This window comes from Rana temporaria, chromosome 3, assembly GCF_905171775.1.
Source record: "Rana temporaria chromosome 3, aRanTem1.1, whole genome shotgun sequence".
In the NCBI taxonomy this organism is placed as follows: Eukaryota; Metazoa; Chordata; class Amphibia; order Anura; family Ranidae; genus Rana; species Rana temporaria.
Window position 1 is genome coordinate 493576203 of NC_053491.1, and position 18869 is coordinate 493595071.

The window sequence follows — 18869 nt, forward strand, 5'->3', positions numbered from 1 at the left end:
AAACATATGAATGTCCAAATAGATGGGCAAAAAACAGTTGCAGAGTAATAAAATGATCCAAATATTGAACAGCCTCTGGTCTCTGGTCAGAAGAAACATATATTCCCACCGAGAGGTAAGTAAGGGTGTGCTCTTACCAGATCCACGATCATAAAAAGCGTGTCGATCCACTCAGGTCATGGAGAAAACTCGGTCACAGCTGACAGGCAGAATATCCTCTCCAATGTGTTTAACGGCTCCACGTCCATCCGGCGAACCAGGGGAAGAAATAGGCTCAGAATGTGAAGTACCGTCAAATATTTATTAAAAATTGTGCAACATATACACAGCGGTACATATAATTTAAAATTGCCGGCTAAAACAAGCAAACAGATACAAATAAAAAACGTGCGCCCGTGCATCCGGGGTCACGTAAAACGCAATGACGTTCGGTGCGTGGCTCCGCCCTGATCGATTTCACCACAGATGGCGTTGTCAAAGGGCCCTTTGACAACGCCATCTGTGGTGAAATCGATCAGGGCGGAGCCACGCACCGAACGTCATTGCGTTTTACGTGACCCCGGATGCACGGGCGCACGTTTTTTATTTGTATCTGTTTGCTTGTTTTAGCCGGCAATTTTAAATTATATGTACCGCTGTGTATATGTTGCACAATTTTTAATAAATATTTGACGGTACTTCACATTCTGAGCCTATTTCTTCCCCTGGTTCGCCGGATGGACGTGGAGCCGTTAAACACATTGGAGAGGATATTCTGCCTGTCAGCTGTGACCGAGTTTTCTCCATGACCTGAGTGGATCGACACGCTTTTTATGATCGTGGATCTGGTAAGAGCACACCCTTACTTACCTCTCGGTGGGAATATATGTTTCTTCTGACCAGAGACCAGAGGCTGTTCAATATTTGGATCATTTTATTACTCTGCAACTGTTTTTTGCCCATCTATTTGGACATTCATATGTTTTGGGGTTCTGCTGTTGATTTCCCCTCTCATTTTGGACTGCCTAACAATTGATTAGTATGCAATTCTAATGGACTAACAAAGTTTTTTAAGCGTTTGGTCCCAAATAGCAGATTGTTGTAATTACTCCGAAAGGTTTTTCCCATGACTGTTTGGGCATCATCCCTTTTTTTTGCTATTTTTTGCACTAGCACTTTATTCATTTATTCATTTATGCATTTATTTATTTATATTATTTTCGCATTAAGTTGCGACTCCTAATGCCTGATATAGCATGGGCTTTACAAGCCCTATCAAAAGCCTGGAGGGTCGCACCCGCCAGTGGGTGAGCAGGAAGGCTAGACAGCACATTCTGCTTAGAAATCCAGGGTGTCAAGCCAAGGTCAGTCCCCACAATCAGACTTTCAAGATTCACCCAACTTTTACAATGGGTATGCACATTCCAGTCTACTACTCTCGACAAATGAACTGCCCAATTGTACCATTGCAGGTCTGGAAGCCCTATGCCACCTTTTCTTTAGGCAGTACTAATTTCGCCCAGCTGATACGAGCCGACTTTACATATTTTCCTGTAGGCTGTAAAAAAGGATGGCGGAAGGTGAATCAGGACAGTTTGCATCTTGTATAGTAGACGGGGTAAGACCATCATCTTTAAGACAGACGCCCTTCTAAACCATGAGAGGGTGGGTACATCCCACTTCAGAAGGTCCTGATGTATGAGCTTCAATTCTGACCGGAAATTCGTGTCATACAATGTCACCAAGTTACTGGGGAGCTGGATACCCAGATAGGTGATAGCATCCTTTCCCCATTTAAAGGGGAAATTAGCCTGGCACTGCCGTACCAGGACATTCGGCAACAAGATATTTAAAGCGTACGATTTTGTCAGATTGATCTTTAAGTTCGAAATACATTGGAAGAGGTCTAGTACAGGCATGAGATTGGGCAGGGAAGTCAGTGGTGAGGAAAGAAAGAGCAGGATGTCGTCTGCAAAGGCTACAATCTTGTATTCCTTTTGGTGAACTTCTATGCCTTTTAAATTTGGATTAGCCCAGATGCAGCGCAGTAGCGGTTCCAAGGTAAGAATATAAAGGAGAGGTGAAAACGGGCACCCTTGCCGAGTGCTGTTATGGATTGGGAAGGCATCCGACAAATGGCCATTCACACGGACTCTAGCTCGTGGGTTCACATAGAGTGCACCTATATAGGCTCGCATATGGCTTCCCAATCCTAGAGCCACTAGCACCGCCTCCATGTAATCCCAGGCCATTCGATCGAACGCCTTCTCTGCGTCCATCGCCAGGAAGAACCGCTCTCGGTTGGGGGAAATGAGCCAATAGTGAAGATTCAGGGCCTTTATGGTGTTGTCCCTGGCTTCCCTGCCAGGGACAAAACCAACTTGGTCCAAGCCTATCCAAGCCGGAAACATGATATGACAGAGGGGTAGCCAGAATTTTAGAAAAAAGCTTGACGTCTACATTCAAAAGGTAAATCGTCCTGTAATTAGCAACATTAGTTGGATCTTTATTGTCCTTGAGGATCACCGTGATGTACGCTTTCCATAAGGTATCTGAGGAAAAGCAGTCAGTGGCCAGAGTATTAAAGGCTTTAAAGAAGTGTGGGGCTAAAATCTCTGGAAAGCATTTATAATTTTGCGCTGAGAAGCAATCCAGACCCAGACATTTGCCCGGTTCTGTAGCTATCAGGGCTTCCGTCCATTCCTCCGAGGGCAACGGGGCTTCTAATGCAGTCCAATCAGGCTCTGACAGGGCCCCCAGGCTGTAAACGTTAAGAAAATCCCGTATCAGATTGGAGCGGGTCTCAGCTGTCCCTGGACTCTGCTTTAAGAATGTAGAGTTTGCTGTAAAAGTCACGGAATTGGCGTGCAATGTCATCATTTTTGGAGAAGATCGTCCCTGCCGAGTCAGTCACATGGTGTATCGTATGAGCTAGAGTACGCGTTTGGGTGAATCTGGCTAATAGTTTGCCTGGTTTGTTCCCCTGTTCATAAAACACTTTTTGAGACAAGATATGTCTCCTTCGCACCTTCTTATAGAGTTCTTTCAACAACAAGGTTTGCGTGTCCGCTAATTCTGAAGCTATCTGGATAGCCTTGGAAAGCTTATGTTGAGCTTCCAGCTGAGATATTTTATTGGAAAGGGACAATACTAATGCTTGGTGTTCTCTTTTTTTTCCTAGCTGCAATAGCAAGCAGATGACCCTGTATAACGCACTTATGGGCCTCCCACTGTGTCATGGGAGACACCTCAGGTGTGTCATTGTGGGAAAAATAGTCATTGAGGTCATGTCTGACACTCTCTAAAACTGTAGGATCTGCAAGAGTGGAAGCATCCAGCCTCCAGGTCTTAAAGGACTCCGTCTTCAGCGGAAATCGTAAGGTTAAAGTGATCGGTTGATGATTGTAGAGAACCATATTTTCAATGGTTGCATCTGCTAGGTATGTCAAGTCCGATTGGCAATGAACAAGTAATCCAGCCTCGAATAGCGATTGTGAGGCGATGAAAAGAATGTGTAATCCTTCTGACGGGGGTTAAAAGTAAGCCACGTGTCATGCAGTGTGAGCGATGCAAGTTGAAGCTTCACCTGTCTCAATGCCGAAATCACCTGTATAAAGTTAGGCTGCAACACGTTTTACAGCACTGAGGTTCTGGTAGTAGCAGACATATGTTGTACGTAGTGTTTGCTTTGTAATATAATTTTTGTTGTGTAATTATTATTTGGAAGTTTCAGGATCAGATGGTTAGGTGGTTTGTTACATAGTTACACAGCTGTATAGTAACACTGGGGTTGTGGTAACACTTACCTCTGTGTGCAGGTAGGTTGTCTGTCTGTGTAATATAGAGCAGAGCTACACTAGTTTGTTATTTAGTGTATAAAATATGTGCAAAGATAAAGAATGACAGAAAATACAACGAAGACAAAAGGACATACACAGTCTGGATATGAGAAAAAACTGAGGATTATCCTGTGACAGGAACATGCCAGGAACATCCGCTATTCACCGGTTAGAGCGGCTCTATGGCAATCACCCCGCCCATATCTCAGGATTCTCAATTTATGGATGTGGGTGGAGTTTAGCCATCAGCCAATCAACCCTGGGGGGTGTTCCCTGCCCAGCCCATAAGCAGGTCCTATTTTCTGAAGGAACCAGAACTAAATGGGCCATGAATGGTTCTACTGGATGAGGATTGGTTTTCTAACACCGGCATGTCAGTCTGGACCCAACAAGTCCAATCACTGCTTGTCTGGTGTGATCAGACTCCATTGAACCATTCTGGGAGTTTCTCCTGGATTCTATCCTCACTACACATACAATGTTATATGTACATGTACCCCAGCATGTGTACAATCAGGAGCAATTATTTCCATTTCTCTGCAACTAATATTTTAGTTTTCATGAGAGATAAAATAGATTCCTCTGATCTCTGACATAAATCAATATCTGGCAGACAGTTGGGGGTCTTCTCACTGTATCGGCCTCGTCCCCTGCTGGGCTTGTAGATGAAAGGACTAGGACTTCTCTTTGAGGCTCAGTGAGGTGACAATTTTATACCTACAAGGATATCATCTAGGGGTCACTTGTGGTCTAGAACCTCGCTCTGTCCTTCCAGATTCTAATGGATTACCATCTGTCTATGATTGGTCACTGAATGAAGAGAATACGGAGTCCCGTGCATATTCTGGTCTGTTTCAGGTCCAAATTCAGCCCAAAGTTTGAGCTGAAATCGGACCTGAAATGGTGAATGGAGATGCACTGCTGTGAGCCGCTGTGAATTCCAGTGTGAACCCAGCCAAAGTCTGATCTCTGATAGTGCATGACAATGGATGCACAAATAGGGTTAGTAGTCAGCGGATCGCACCATCTGCTGCGCCTTCTACGCAGACTCACTCTCTTTATCCCCAAAAAATACATAGCAGTCGTGGTGGGGACACTTATCAACTCCAGACTTGACTATGCAAATGCCCTCTATCTTGGACTCCCAAATACCAAATCACTCCTCTGCAAGTCATTCAAAATACGGCCGCTCGACTTGAGACTGGGAAAAAAACATGGGAATCAATCTCACCTTTGATGAGATCCCTTCATTGGTTGCCCGTAAAAGACAGAATCACTTTCAAAGCACTCTGTCTAACGCATAAGTGTATTCTGGGAAATGCCCCCCAATATCTATGCGAGAAACTAAAAGCTCACAACACCAATAGCATTCTGCGATCCACCAACCAAAATCTACTCCAGATACCCAAAGCCAGATTCAAGTCCAAAGGAGAACGAAGATTTGCAGTCCAAGGACCCAGACTATGGAACGCTCTACCAACCACCATCCGATTGGAGGTAAACCTCCTGGCCTTCAGGAGAAAGATCAAGACCCATCTCTTCTGAGGGCCCAGGCGATTCAGTTTGCATGTGTTGCGCTGATATTCTCACTCACTCACTCATAGTCAGTGGAGGGGGAGGGGGTGAACGCCAATAACAGCGAGTGACCTGAAGGACTATGATGGGAACTCCCAGTGTAACCGGCCAATCAGAAGTCTGTCTTTGTATAACTTTCATCTAGGTGACATGTCTGGATCCCTCACATAGAAGATTTATATCAGAATCCTGCAGAATATTACATCATTTATAGGATAATTCTCACCACATCTCCTGCAGAGTACAGCCAGGATTTCTGAGCCCCTCGCATAGAAGTTTTACTCCAGAGTCTTCCAGATTATTATTTGCTAATTCTAGTGTGATGAGGGATCGATTATTGATAAGAATGGATCGAAGATCATCACAGCCGGAGGAAGTCACACCACATCCCTCCAACCTGCAGAGACAAATCCAGACACATGATATTATATTATAAGATGAATATGAGGAATTATTCCCATTTAGTGAAAAGTAACATAACATCACTAGAGCGGAATATCAGGATATACAGAATGTTATACAGAGTAAAGGCGTCATTCTTCTCCATCGGGGACACGTTGCGGATTCCTGTGCTATCTGGACCTCTAGGACTTTGCTTTGCCAGTCCTGCTTATAATTTTCTCTGCTTATCTGCCTGAGGATCTACAGACTGCTTTGGTAGATTTACCTATCTGCCAATTTGTGCCTAGCCTATTTTACCTAGCACTGAACCACCGTGCATGTACACCCCCGGATTTGAATTATATTGCTTACCAGCAATTGACTGCCCCAACAACATTATTTTTATAGTTTCGTGTTTATGATACTACCCCTACAATAGGCTGGATCAGTACTACTTTGTATACCCAGCCACTGTGGGGATAATACAGGACCGTCGTTCGTTTACCCTCTACGCGGCCTATTTATGCAAATCTTTTGCTCCTGAGGAAGCGCGAAGCGCGTAACATGTAGAGCAAGCCCTCCATTAAACCTCCGGATCACTACCTGGGTTATACTATTCAAGATTGTATCTTCAGCCTAGGTTCACACTGCTGCGAATTCAAAATCGCGGTAAAATGCGCGATTTCGCGGCCGCGATTTTGCCGCGATTTGCCGCTATTTCGGCCGCAATTTAATGTAAATCGCGGCCCGAAATCGCAAAAAGTAGTACAGGAACTACTTTTTGAAATCGCAGATGCGGCGTCGCACTGATTAGGACAGTGCCATTGCCGACAATTGCCGCCGATTTGAGATGCGATTTGACATGTCAAATCGCATCTCAAATCGTTCCAAATCGTACCCAGTGTGAACCAGGGCATAACTGTGCTTTCTAAACTAAGCTTGTGTATATTGAGACTGTATAACTGTTGTTATAACCCTTGTAGTACCAGCTACTGACTTAATTTCTAAATTTGATTTTTCGTCTGACTGTTTTTATGATATTCCATATTAATAAATGTTTTAGTTTTTTCAATACAAATTGTACTGTGTGCCCTTAAAGCCCAATTTAATAGCTTTCACTCAAATTCCTGTAATATGGGGGGGGGTTGGCCCTCTTTTTTCATATATACAGAGGAAAGATCTTCTTATTAGGGAAGATGATAAAGGTGAAGCTGTTGTAGTACTTATGTCTACACAGTATAAAGAGGGGGCGCTGTGACAGTTCAGTCACCCCCTTATGTACCTGGGTATTAATCAAGACCTCACACAGTGTCTCATACAGGGGCTTCTGAAATTGATAGATAAAGGAAAGGATCTGGGGGGTTTATGGAATAAAATAACAGAATTTCTGTTAAACCCCAATATTCCATCACCTTCCTAAAGTCTAAAAATTGGAATTTGGACTGTTGTATCTGCATGAATATAGGACAGAACGAAAACACTTCATGTGTCCCTCCACTTCACTTAAAGCAATTTATTACACCTCAAGAAGGCTCTTTCCCCCATCTAAGTCAGAAATCCACAAGCCGTTGGGGGAAGCCCCAGTGATTAAATCACACAGTGTCAACTGGGGAAATTCCAAAATCAATAAGGTGACTAAAAAGTGGTACGCTTGTGTAATAATTGTCCACATACAAGTGGTACCTCTTTCCGAAGGAGGGTGACACCAAGTCCCACACGATCTTACCGCTGCTCCCTATGTAGTCTCAGTAGTTTGGGAGCTCCGCGTTGCTATCTTTTTCCTCGTACACCATAAAACTGTATGTATAGCCTGCGGTCCTGTCACAGAACTTACATATCTTTTTTTCTGATTAATTTTTTTTTCAACCAGTTTAAAAAACAAACATTTCGTTAAAAGAGGGGTTTTGCGCAAAAACTAAACACTATCAAACAAAAAAGTGACGGTGATAAGTGATGATCAATCAGAACCATATAAATCATTAAAGTGAAAGAAAAAAATGAATATATATATATATATATATATATATATATATATAGAAATAGATTAAATAGTGCTAAGTGTCCCATAAATCAAACTGCAGTATAATGCCAAAAGAGAAGAGAAATGATGGCTGAATGTCCACTGTGCAAGATGTATCTAGATGACAATGAGAGATATGATCACATCCATAAAAGGTCTCCCAGAACTCACACCTCAATACCAAGGGTCTTAAAGCATCAAAGGTCTCCTTGCATCATCCACCTCTTTGCAGCAACAGAACCTTCCCACCTGTCACACTTCCCTGGTGATTCTCTGGCCTCTCCAGCTGTCCACAGCCTTCCCTCTATGATGCTGAAATGCACCTCCTTGATAGTCCCTAATATAAACTCCATTCCAGGGGCGGGGGGGGGGGGGAGAACAAAGAGCCTCCAATAGTGTAATAAGTAAAAAGCAGGGGGACGTTTATTAAAGAAAAACCTGCGCTTACATCAATATTAAAATCAAGCGCAATGAATGGAACAAACAGCGGCATTCACGGCGCCTGCTTACGTCACTCCAGGTGTACATCTGTCCATGGCCAATCCCTACGCGTTACGACACCGTCACGTGTCTTCATCTGGGGAACCTGATTGGTAGTGGCGTTTGTGTTTATATCTCGATAAACCGGAAGTAGACTCACGGCCATTTTGTTGTAGTCCGCCGCATATAATATACCGCGGCCATTGTGTTGGTTATACAACCCGTCCAGTAGTAGTGATGGTTGGCTCAATAACGGGTGGTATTGAGCAAAAACTCTTTGCGGACGTGGCTATAGTCTATACAAGCATCGAAATAGCAAAAGGCTAGCAGGTTAGGATATAGCCTTTTGCTATATTCATCAATGCAGACAACTTGTTCGGGAATAAACAAGGATGCAAATTATTTGTTGAAGTGGTTTACGAGGGGCTGAGTTTTGTGAAGTCAATCTTACCCAGGGTCACCCCAAGGACAACAGAGTTCATTGTCGTTAAAGTGCATAAACCACAAGATTTGCTTGTATCTAGTCCTGGCCACGGAAGCAGAAAACACAGGCATATGTTGAATTGGGTCAGTGGACAAATAAGACCGCAACTCACACTTTTTTCAATGCCCATGAGGAGGTTTAGGCCCAGAAAGGTCTTAAATGCAGGAACAATAATAGGTTTCCAACCACATTCTCTGGCAAGGGTCAAATAAGGATTTTCGGCAATAAATTGGCCAGCATATAAATTGCTTTGGTTCACAATAGATCTATACAGATCTTCCATGAAAAACAGTGAATAAAAGTCAAGGGTACTAAAATCCACCGTTTCCACCTGAATTCCGTGTTGGTCCGTGAATGGGGGAAGTATGGGAGCTGCAGAAGTGGTGGGCTGCCAATCAGGGTTGGGTATATGCAGCAGGAAGGTCACTTTGGGCCTGTGTTGGAACTCTTGGTGGCTGTGGGGCACTACTTGTGCTAGCCACCACACCAGCATGAACTGCACTTTTGGGAAACATTTTTACTGCAGTGCTGGTCTGTCTATGATCAGGATGTACTAGGCCGCTGGTGCTTGCCAGTTCACCAGAAGCATGAGCGGCACTAGTACTGGCTCTCCGCTCCATACAAGAACCATGCAGTGCACATCAGCAACAGCAGAATGGGGTTGAGTATGCCTGACCTTAGCAGGGACCACTACTCCATCATCAGAGCTGCTCTCTACTGGTTTGTGTCGCTGCTCTCTACGGGTTTGTATACTGAGCCTGAATCTGACTGTGAGGCTTCCCCTTCACTCTCATCTGTCATACTCAGCAATGTGTAGGCCTCTTTACTAGTGCATCTCTTTTTGGACCTTTTGGCCACTAAACTTAGAGGTACAGCTAGTGTGACTCACAAGTAAAAGAGCACCTGGTTGTCAGTGACTGCTTGAATCACTACAAAAAAAATAACTGTTAGTGCTAGCACGGTTCAGGCGTGACTCTGCCAACGCTGAAGTTTTGTGTGCTGTGTTTTTTTAAGTGACAGTGATCTATTGATACTGCACTTGGCTGAGCTGGGCAGGCCGAGGGGCTAAACGCAGGTGCCTGGGCTGATCCCGCTAAAGCCACATTTTTGGGAACACTAAACTTTTGGGGACGTTAGTAGGGATGAGCCCGATGTTCGAGTCAAACTTAAGTTTGACTTGTACATCAGGTGTTCGCCCGTTCACAGAATTTACAACATTATGGGGCGTTTACAGGAAATTATAGTGCCCGCGGAACGCCCCATAATGAACTGCGAGATTGCAATGCATTGATGGCTGCTGATTTGCCAAAGCATGCACCTGGCCAAAGCATGTTTTGGCCAATCATAGCATGCTCTGCTGTGAGAGCCATGATTGGCCAAAGTCTACGCCCCACACTATGTAAGGCAGCTTATACGGCGACTGCACATAGTGTAATGAATGAGAGCAGAAAACGGACAGTTCTAAAGGAAAAAAATGTAATTTAAAAATGCTTATGTCTGTAATATATTGTCGGATCCCAGCAATATACATAAAAATAATTGAAAAAAAAAATTGCCAGAACCGATAAGCAGGTCCAGGCCAGAAATCATTGGCCTGGGCCTGTAGACTGATTCTAAAACAAAACCAACCATCGCAGGGACACGCGATAATGGTGATTCACGTAGAAGAGTCTACCTGCTATAGTACAACTGCTGTGGCTGGTTGGGAATCAGTTAATGTATTTTCTTCATTCATTCATTGACAGAATCCTGCAGAATATTATATCATTTATAGGATAATTCTCACCTCAGCCTCTGCAGAGTACAGCCAGGATCTCTGAGCCCCTCACATAGAATTTTTGTTCCAGAGTCTTCCAGATTATTATTATTTGCTATATTCAGTCTGGTGAGGGATCGATTATTGATAAGAATGGATCGGAGATCAACACAGTCGGAGGAAGTCACACCACAATCATACAACCTGCAGAGACAAATCCAGACACATGATATTATATTATAAGATGAATATGAGGAATTATTCCCATTTAGTGAAAAGTAACATAACATCACTAGAGCGGAATATCAGGATATACAGAATGTAATACAGAGGAAAGATCTTGTTATTAGGGAAGTTGATAAAGGTGAAGCTGTTGTAGAACTTATGTCTAAACAGTATAAAGAGGGGGCACTGTGACAGCTCAGTCACCCCCTTATGTACCCCGTTATTAACCACTTAAGGACCCCTTCACTCCAATATACGTCGACAGAAGGGCACAGCTGGGCACCAGCACATACAGGTACGTCGCCTTTAAGAGCCCAGCGCTGGGTCGTGAGCGTGCCACCGGCGGCACGCTCACGACCTAGTTCTGAGCTCCGTGACCACGCCCGCAGGACCTGTGGACCCAATTGCCGCCGATGTCCCACGATTGGGTCACAGGAGCTGAAGAACGGGGAGAGGTGAGTGTAAACAAACCTTCCACGTTCTTCTCTGTGGCTTAATTGTCACTGATCGTCTGTTCTCTGTCATAGGGAAACGACGATCAGTGACGTCACATGTCCAGCCATGCCCCCCTACAGTAAGAAACACACAATAGGACACACTTAACCCCTTTAACGCCCCCTAGAGGTTAACCCCTTCACTGCCATTGTCATTTTAATCAGTGCATTTTTATAGAACTTTTCGCTGGTGAAAATGACAATGGTCCCTAAAATATGTCAAAAGTGTCCGATGTGTCCGCCATAATGTTGCAGTCACAAGCACTCCATCAGATCACCACCACACCAAAAATACTCCAGAATAGATTACTTTTTTCTCACCCAAACAGACCTATTGCTCCTCTCACAAGCCTCAATAGAGCCAGTGTTCTTATCCGATCATCACCCCACCCTTATGTTTCCTGAATCAACACAAGCCACAAAATATTGATGACTATATCCCTCTTTGCCAAAAGACCCAAAAACAATATAGCAGATATGTTCCCGAATTCAATAATACTTCAAGGAGAACTCTACCCAAGACATTACACCCACCACACTATGAGAAGCACACAAGTGTGTCATAAGGGGGAAACTTATATCCCTAGCAACAAAAGCAAAAAAGAGACAGCAGGAACAGATCAAATCATTAATCAACTAAATTAAACGCTTAGGCCGTGTACACACGATCGGTCAAAACCGATGAAAATGGACTGAAGGACCGTTTTCATCGGTCCAAACCGATCGTGTGTGGGCCCCATCGGTCATTATTCGGGTTATCGGGTTATCCTTTGGTTAAAAAAATAGGAACTTGCTTTAAAATTGAACCGATGGACGCCAAACCGATAGGTCAAAACCGATCGTTAGTATGTAAAAGCATCGGTTAAAAACCCGTGCATGCTCAGAATCAAGTCCACGCATGCTTGGAAGCATTGAACTTCATTCTGACACGATCGGTTATTTAACCTATGGTGTGTAGGCACATCAGACCATCAGTCAGCTTCATCGGTTAACCGATGACAACGGTCCTTCAGACCGTTGTCATCGGATGGACTGATCGTGTGTACGCGGCCTTAGAATCCTCCCATGAACAATAATCCTCACAAGCAGCACTTCAGGATTTAATACACACATGTTCCACATTGCTAGATGAATTAGGGAAACGCACTAGGAGGCAATATATTCCAAAAGCGGGAGACTAATGGCACGCACATTACAGACAGCTAAGTCTTCATCTACAATCCGTCACATACGAGATAACCAAGGCACGCTTTTCTCCAAAAATCAAGATATAGCCAAACAATTTAAAACTTTCTACTCCAAGCCTTACAATTTAATTCAAGACAACCCAGACCCAAATTCTTCAGACCACCGTTCCAATCAAATCAAGGATTTCCTAGCCCAATATTGCCCCAAACCAATTACCACCCAGCAGGCCGAAGCCACGGAAAGTCCTCTCTCTACAGAAGAACGATACACTGCCATAAAACAAATGAAAGTAGGTAAAAGCACCAAACCTGATAGCCTCACACTTCTTCTATAATACAAATGCTTTCTAGATGTTTTATCACCTAAGATGTTAATGACATTTAATACCCTGGCCAACCCCAAAACTTCCCTGGGCAGAATACTAGAAGCCCACGTAGCAGTCATTCCAAAATATGGTAAGGGCCCTACACAAGTATCCAACTACAGACCCATTTCCTTGCTCAACATGGATATCAAACTTTATGCGAAGATGCTAGCTAACAGGTTACTCCCTCTCATACCCAATCTTATCTCATCTGACCTAGTAGGCTTCATACAAGGTAGGGAGGCTAGAGACAACATCATACATACAATAAATCTACATCACTGGCTCACCTCATCTGAGACTTAGGGTTTCTTCCTCTTTCTTGATGCTGAGAAGGCATTTAACAGAGTGGCTTGGGATTACATGCAAGAGGTATTGAAAGGAATCAGACTCCTACCTCACATGTATGCACATATTATGCATAATATACCACTTCCTCAGCAAGGGTTATGGAAAAGGGAAGCCATTACCTACCTTGGCATCCAAATCACCAGGAAAATATCTGACCTCTACAGTACCTGCCGCTGATATTGTGTTTCCAGCGCGATGGTATCGCGCAGGAAATCACTGCTGCGAGGCTGTGCTTCTCGTGCTCGCCGCCCCCACGAGATGCCACGCATTCATAGGAATCCATTGGGGGTGGCGAGCGGGAAGAGTGACAGAGCTTGGCCCTAGCTCCCATGATAGGGCTCGCAGGTGTCAATCTCGTCGCTAATGGCGGTGAGATTGACAAAATATCGGTGGCACCTACTGTATAACCATAATTTCTTATCAGCGCTCAATACGATCCAATGGGATCTAAAGGGCCAACCTTAACGTACCCTGGTTTGGACGCTCAACCCTAATAAAAATGATTATCCTACCCCACATACTATACCTAATGCAGATGGTCCCAATCCACCTTCCCCCTTCTTTTTTTGTATTATACAACAAAGCGTACATGGCCTTCATATGGAAGAACAACACCCCACGCATCAAATACACACATCTCACACATACCAAAACTAAAGGTGGAATCGAACTACCAGACCTCTACAAATATAATCTAGCCTGCCATCTGACTAGGATCATGGACTGAAAATTCCACAAGCTTGGGAAAGCTTGGGTCTCTGTAGAAAACTCTTTCACACACACTCCAACACACATACTACCCTGGCTGACACCTTCCCTTGGCCTCTGACTCTAAGAACACACCCTCTCATCTATTCCTCACTAGTGGCTTTCAGAGAGACATTGTGCTCTTTCAAACTTTCTTCACACCCAGGTCCATTGACTTCCCTGAGGGGACACCCTGATTTCCCCCTGGGAAATAAAACACATTCCTGCAATGAGAAAGGCCCCCACGAGGAAATACTAGTGCACCAATTTTTCCATAAAGGATGCATTGTGCCATATGAGGACCTAGTGTCTGCGTCATGTACCAACTCATTCCCCTTTTAGTCATACAGACAACGGAGACATTTCCTTACATCATAGGACCCATCTACCACATGGAAAACCCAGCCAAAGTCTGATCTCTGATAGTCAGTGTAGGGGGGAGGGGATGAAAGCCAATAATAGCGAGTGACCTGAAGCACTATGATGGGAACTCCCAGTGTAACCGGCCAATCAGAAGTCTGTCTTTGTATAAATTTCATCTAGGTGACATGTCTGGATCCCTCACATAGAAGATTTATACCAGAATCCTGCAGAATATTATATCATTTATAGGACTCACTTCAGCATCTGCAGATTGCAGCCAGGATGTCTGAGCGTCTCACATAGAAGTTTTAATTTAGAGTCTTGCAGATTATTCCATGATAAATCCAGTGTGAGGAGGGATTGGTTATTGATAAGAATGGATCGGAGATCATCCCAGCCGGAGGAAGTCACATCACAACCATGCAACCTGCAGAGACAAATCCAGACACATGATATTATATTATAAGATGAATATGAGGAATTATTCCCATTTAGTGAAAACTAACATGACTCAGGTAGCCTGGATACCCTTAATAGCCTATAAGACACCAACCCATACCACCCCCCTCTTATGCTAAATTAGAAACTGAGGCAACACCTGAGATTGGAGAAAAATTGGCCGTAGCAGCCATATTTTTATTAACATTTTTAACATAACTAAATTTTTAATAAATTTTACATTAGTTTAAAATATATATATATCAATACAGTTTCCAAACAGCCATATAAAAAATGGCAACCATAAACAGACAAGTGGTCAAAGGAAGTAACACACATAACTTTTTTACACCATTATCCTGCGGGACATAAACAACCCCCAGCCGCCAGCCTTAAAGGCATAGCAACACCCCCTATCCCGCAGTACACCAATTCCCGTGTTCCAGCGGACACCATTCTGGTGGAATACGGAGAGGGTCCATAACCGCTGGACCCCCACACTTCCGTCATAACTGTTCCTTTTGACCTCCTGGACCACATGACACCGCCACCACTACTGCTGCTATGACGACCCGCATCCGTGACCTGTAAAAAAAGAACACACACGAACAACACAAACGAGACAAAACAGGGGAGGGTGGGTGGGAAAATCTGCCTCCTTCTCTGTCTCCCCCACACGCTGCTGTGCCCCGTAGCTCCGCCCCTCCCTTAAATAAACTCCCAGAGCCCGGGAAACTGATCACCAGCACCGCCTACCCCCCTTCCTCCCAGAATTGTTAACCCCCTGTGTCCCAAGCACGCTGGTCATGCCAGCCCTCTGCTTATTTCTTTCATTCAATGCTCCGGGCTTCTCTTAACATCACTAGAGCGGAATATCAGGATATACAGAATGTTATACAGAGGAAAGATCTTCTTATTAGGGAAGATGATAAAGGTGAAGCTGTTGTAGTACTTATGTCTACACAGTATAAGGAGGGGGCGCTGTGACAGCTCAGTCACCCCCTTATGTAACCGGTTATTAAGCAGGACCTCACACAGTCAGCTTCGTAAAGTCCACAAATCAGGAGTTCCCATTGAAGATCACCGGATTGTGGCAGGAATAGGATCCCTTATAGAGAATGTAGGGGGAGGGGTGGATATACATTTACAGCCTTTAGTGCTGAGACTTCTGGGATATATTAGAGATACAAGTACTATATTGGTGGATATTCCACATTTACAATGGGATTCTACATTCACATGGGGGACACTTCACATTAAAGCACTTTATTCTTCCATCCCCCATTCTTTAGTGTCTCCAGCAATCAGATATCATCTCTATAGATATAGATCATATACTAGGATGTTACAGGAATTATTACAGAGGATGGAAAGGATGAATGTTTTTTTTTTACCTTAATTACTTCAGCCCCGGAAGGATTTACCCCCTTAATGACCAGAACACTTTTTTTTACAATTTGGCACTGCGCTGCTTTAAGGTCTCATTCACACTACGGGCCGTTCGGGTCCGTCTGTCACGGACCTGAACGGCCGCTCCAAGCATCGCTAAGGAGCATCGGATGTCAGCGGAGACATGTCCGCTGACATCCGACCCAATCCGATCCGCTAAAAACAGACGTATGGGGGCCACGTCCCCATCCGTCCATGCGGATTGGATCGGGTAAGATCTGATGAAAACGGACATGCTGTCCATTTTCATCAGATCGCTCCATAGGAGGACATCGGTGCCCGACAAGCCCCTCCCCGCTCAGTGAGCAGAGAGGAGCTTGTCATCCGTCGGCTCAGCGGAGATCTGTGGACTGATCTCCCACTGAGCTGACGGGAGCAGCTGGGCTCCATAGCGACGGAGTCCGCATGTATGAATGAGGCCTAACTTGTAATTGGGCGGTCATGCAACGTTGTACCCAAATTACATTTTCGTCCTTTTTTTCCCACAAATAGAGCTTTCTTTTGGTGGTATTTGATCACCTCTGGGATATTTTTTTTCAATATAAATGAAAAAAGTCAATAAAAAAAAAATATATATATATTTTCTACTTTTTGTTATAAAAAAAATTAAATAAACTTAATTTTAGTCATATATTTAGGCCAAAATGTATTCAGCCCGTGTCTTTGATAAAACAAAATAAGCGTATATTTATTGATTTGCGCAAAAATTATAGCGTCTACAAACTATGGAACATTTTCTGGAATTTACCCAGCTTTTAGTTTATGACGGCCTATCTCATTTCTTGAGGTGGTAAAATGTCAGGGCAGTACAAACTCCCCAAATTACCATTTTTTGTAAAGTTGACACCCCAAGGAATTTGCTGAGAGGCATGTTGAGCCCATTGATTTTTTTATTTTTTGGTCGCAAGTGATTGAAAAATTACTAAAAAAAATTCTTAGGTTCCCTGGTGGGACAGGAGTGCCAGAGAAAACCATGGAAGATGGTGGGAGGAGGGTGTTCTCTCCCACTGCTTGTAAAAGAAGTCTAGCGGCTAATTAGCCACTAGGATTGCTTTTACTTAAAAACCCGACTGCCGGCTGAAAAGAATGATACCAAGATGATGTCTAAACCTGCAGGCATCATTCTGGTATAAGCACTCAAAATCCAGCAACATACCAGTATGTCACTGGTCCTTGTTGGGGTTATATTGTAATGTTCTTTTTTTCATGCAACCCGTGGGTTAAATGAAAAAAATAGAATTTAACAGATTCTTCCATTTCACATTGATCGATCAGTGGTATGCCACCATTAGAATACCGCCCTGCATCCACCCATTTGTAATGAAGGGCATACATGCACTGTTATTTTTTTCTCATTCAGCCCTTCAAATTGATGTGGATGAAGAAATCTCTGCCAAGGAAAGTAAATATAAATATATATCCCGAAGCATAGGGACAATCCGCCCTAATGTCCACCCTTGCCCCCATGCTTTTTTTTAACTGTGGTGGTGAAATCACATCCTACAGCGCTGGAGTCACGGATTTACGTATCGTGAGAGCAAACTCTGTTGCTGTCAGAATAAATAAACCCATGCTGCAACTGAATGGCCTACCTGCAAAGCTAATAATGGTTAAAGGAGTTGTAAACAATTTTTTTTTTAATAACAAACATGTTATACTTACCTCCACTGTGCAGCTCGTTTTGCACAGAGTGGCCCCGATCCACCTCTTCTGGAGTCCTTTGGCGGCTGTCTCTGGTCCTCCCCGCACGAACTACACACGTTCATGTGAGAGAGCTCGCATTGTGTGTAGTCCTTGTGGGCGCTTCCGTGATACAGCGAGTGGCCATAGCCGCTCACTGTATCACTCGGCCCCGCCCCTCGGTGCGCCGCATCACTGGATGTGATTGACAGCAGCGCCAGCCGATGACTGCGTTGCTTTCAATCCACCCGCTCTAGCCAATCAGCGGCCAGGCTGAGCGGCGAAGAGGATGTCGGGGCCGGGGGGTCAGGTAAGTATAACGGGGGGCCGGGGGGGCTGGTATGTTCAGAAGTTTTTTCACCTTAATGCATAGGATGCATTAAGGTGAAAAAACTTTTTCCTTTACAACCCCTTTAACAATAAACACAGTATCAGTTCAGTATAACAGTAGAATGACATACTTGCAAAGCAAACACAGTAACAATAAAACATTGCAGTTAAGCATTAAGTACAGTAAAACAGAGCAGAACATTAGAGAATGAGAGAGAGAGAGAGAGAGCGAGAGAGAGAGAGAGAGAGAGAGAGAGAGAGAGAGAGAGAGAGAGAAGAACAATAAAATGTCAACTATGTTTGTCTTTTTCTACACTTTTATTGTAACTATAAACATTGCAGGATAGGGTCTCTCAAAATGCAATGGCTATATATATACACACACACACACACACACACACACACACACACACAATATAGCACCCTCTAGTTTAGCCAGGGAACTCCTCACACATTTACTTGCCAGGAGCAGTGATACTGGTTGATTGATAGTGATCCTGCACACCCATTTAAAATGTTGTTAATGGGGAACACCCCTGTGACAAACCCTTGTCCTCAACATGACTATGTCTGCCGTAAAATGCTTCCTTTATCCAGAACAAGCACTATCCAAGACTCTTTAGCCCAGTCGGTAAGAAGAAATAACTCAGCAATACTGTAATCTCTATCTGGCTGGGCAGGTGCCCTCTCAACACAATGTAACCCAATCGATGAAGGCTCCTGCCG

At 44.0% G+C, this 18869-nt stretch overlaps 1 protein-coding gene across 1 annotated transcript in view; it reads right to left on the bottom strand.

Annotated features, from left to right (window-relative positions):
• Nucleotides 1-18869, bottom strand: part of LOC120933831 (NACHT, LRR and PYD domains-containing protein 12-like) — an 85255-nt gene that overhangs the window by 16460 nt on the left and 49926 nt on the right. Inside the window, exons 7-9 of the mRNA XM_040347232.1 lie at nucleotides 14503-14673; nucleotides 10545-10718; nucleotides 5620-5790 (exon numbers count right to left, since the gene is read on the bottom strand). Of these exons, the coding sequence (XP_040203166.1) occupies nucleotides 5620-5790; nucleotides 10545-10718; nucleotides 14503-14673 (516 nt within the window). The remainder of the gene's footprint in view (nucleotides 1-5619; nucleotides 5791-10544; nucleotides 10719-14502; nucleotides 14674-18869) is intronic.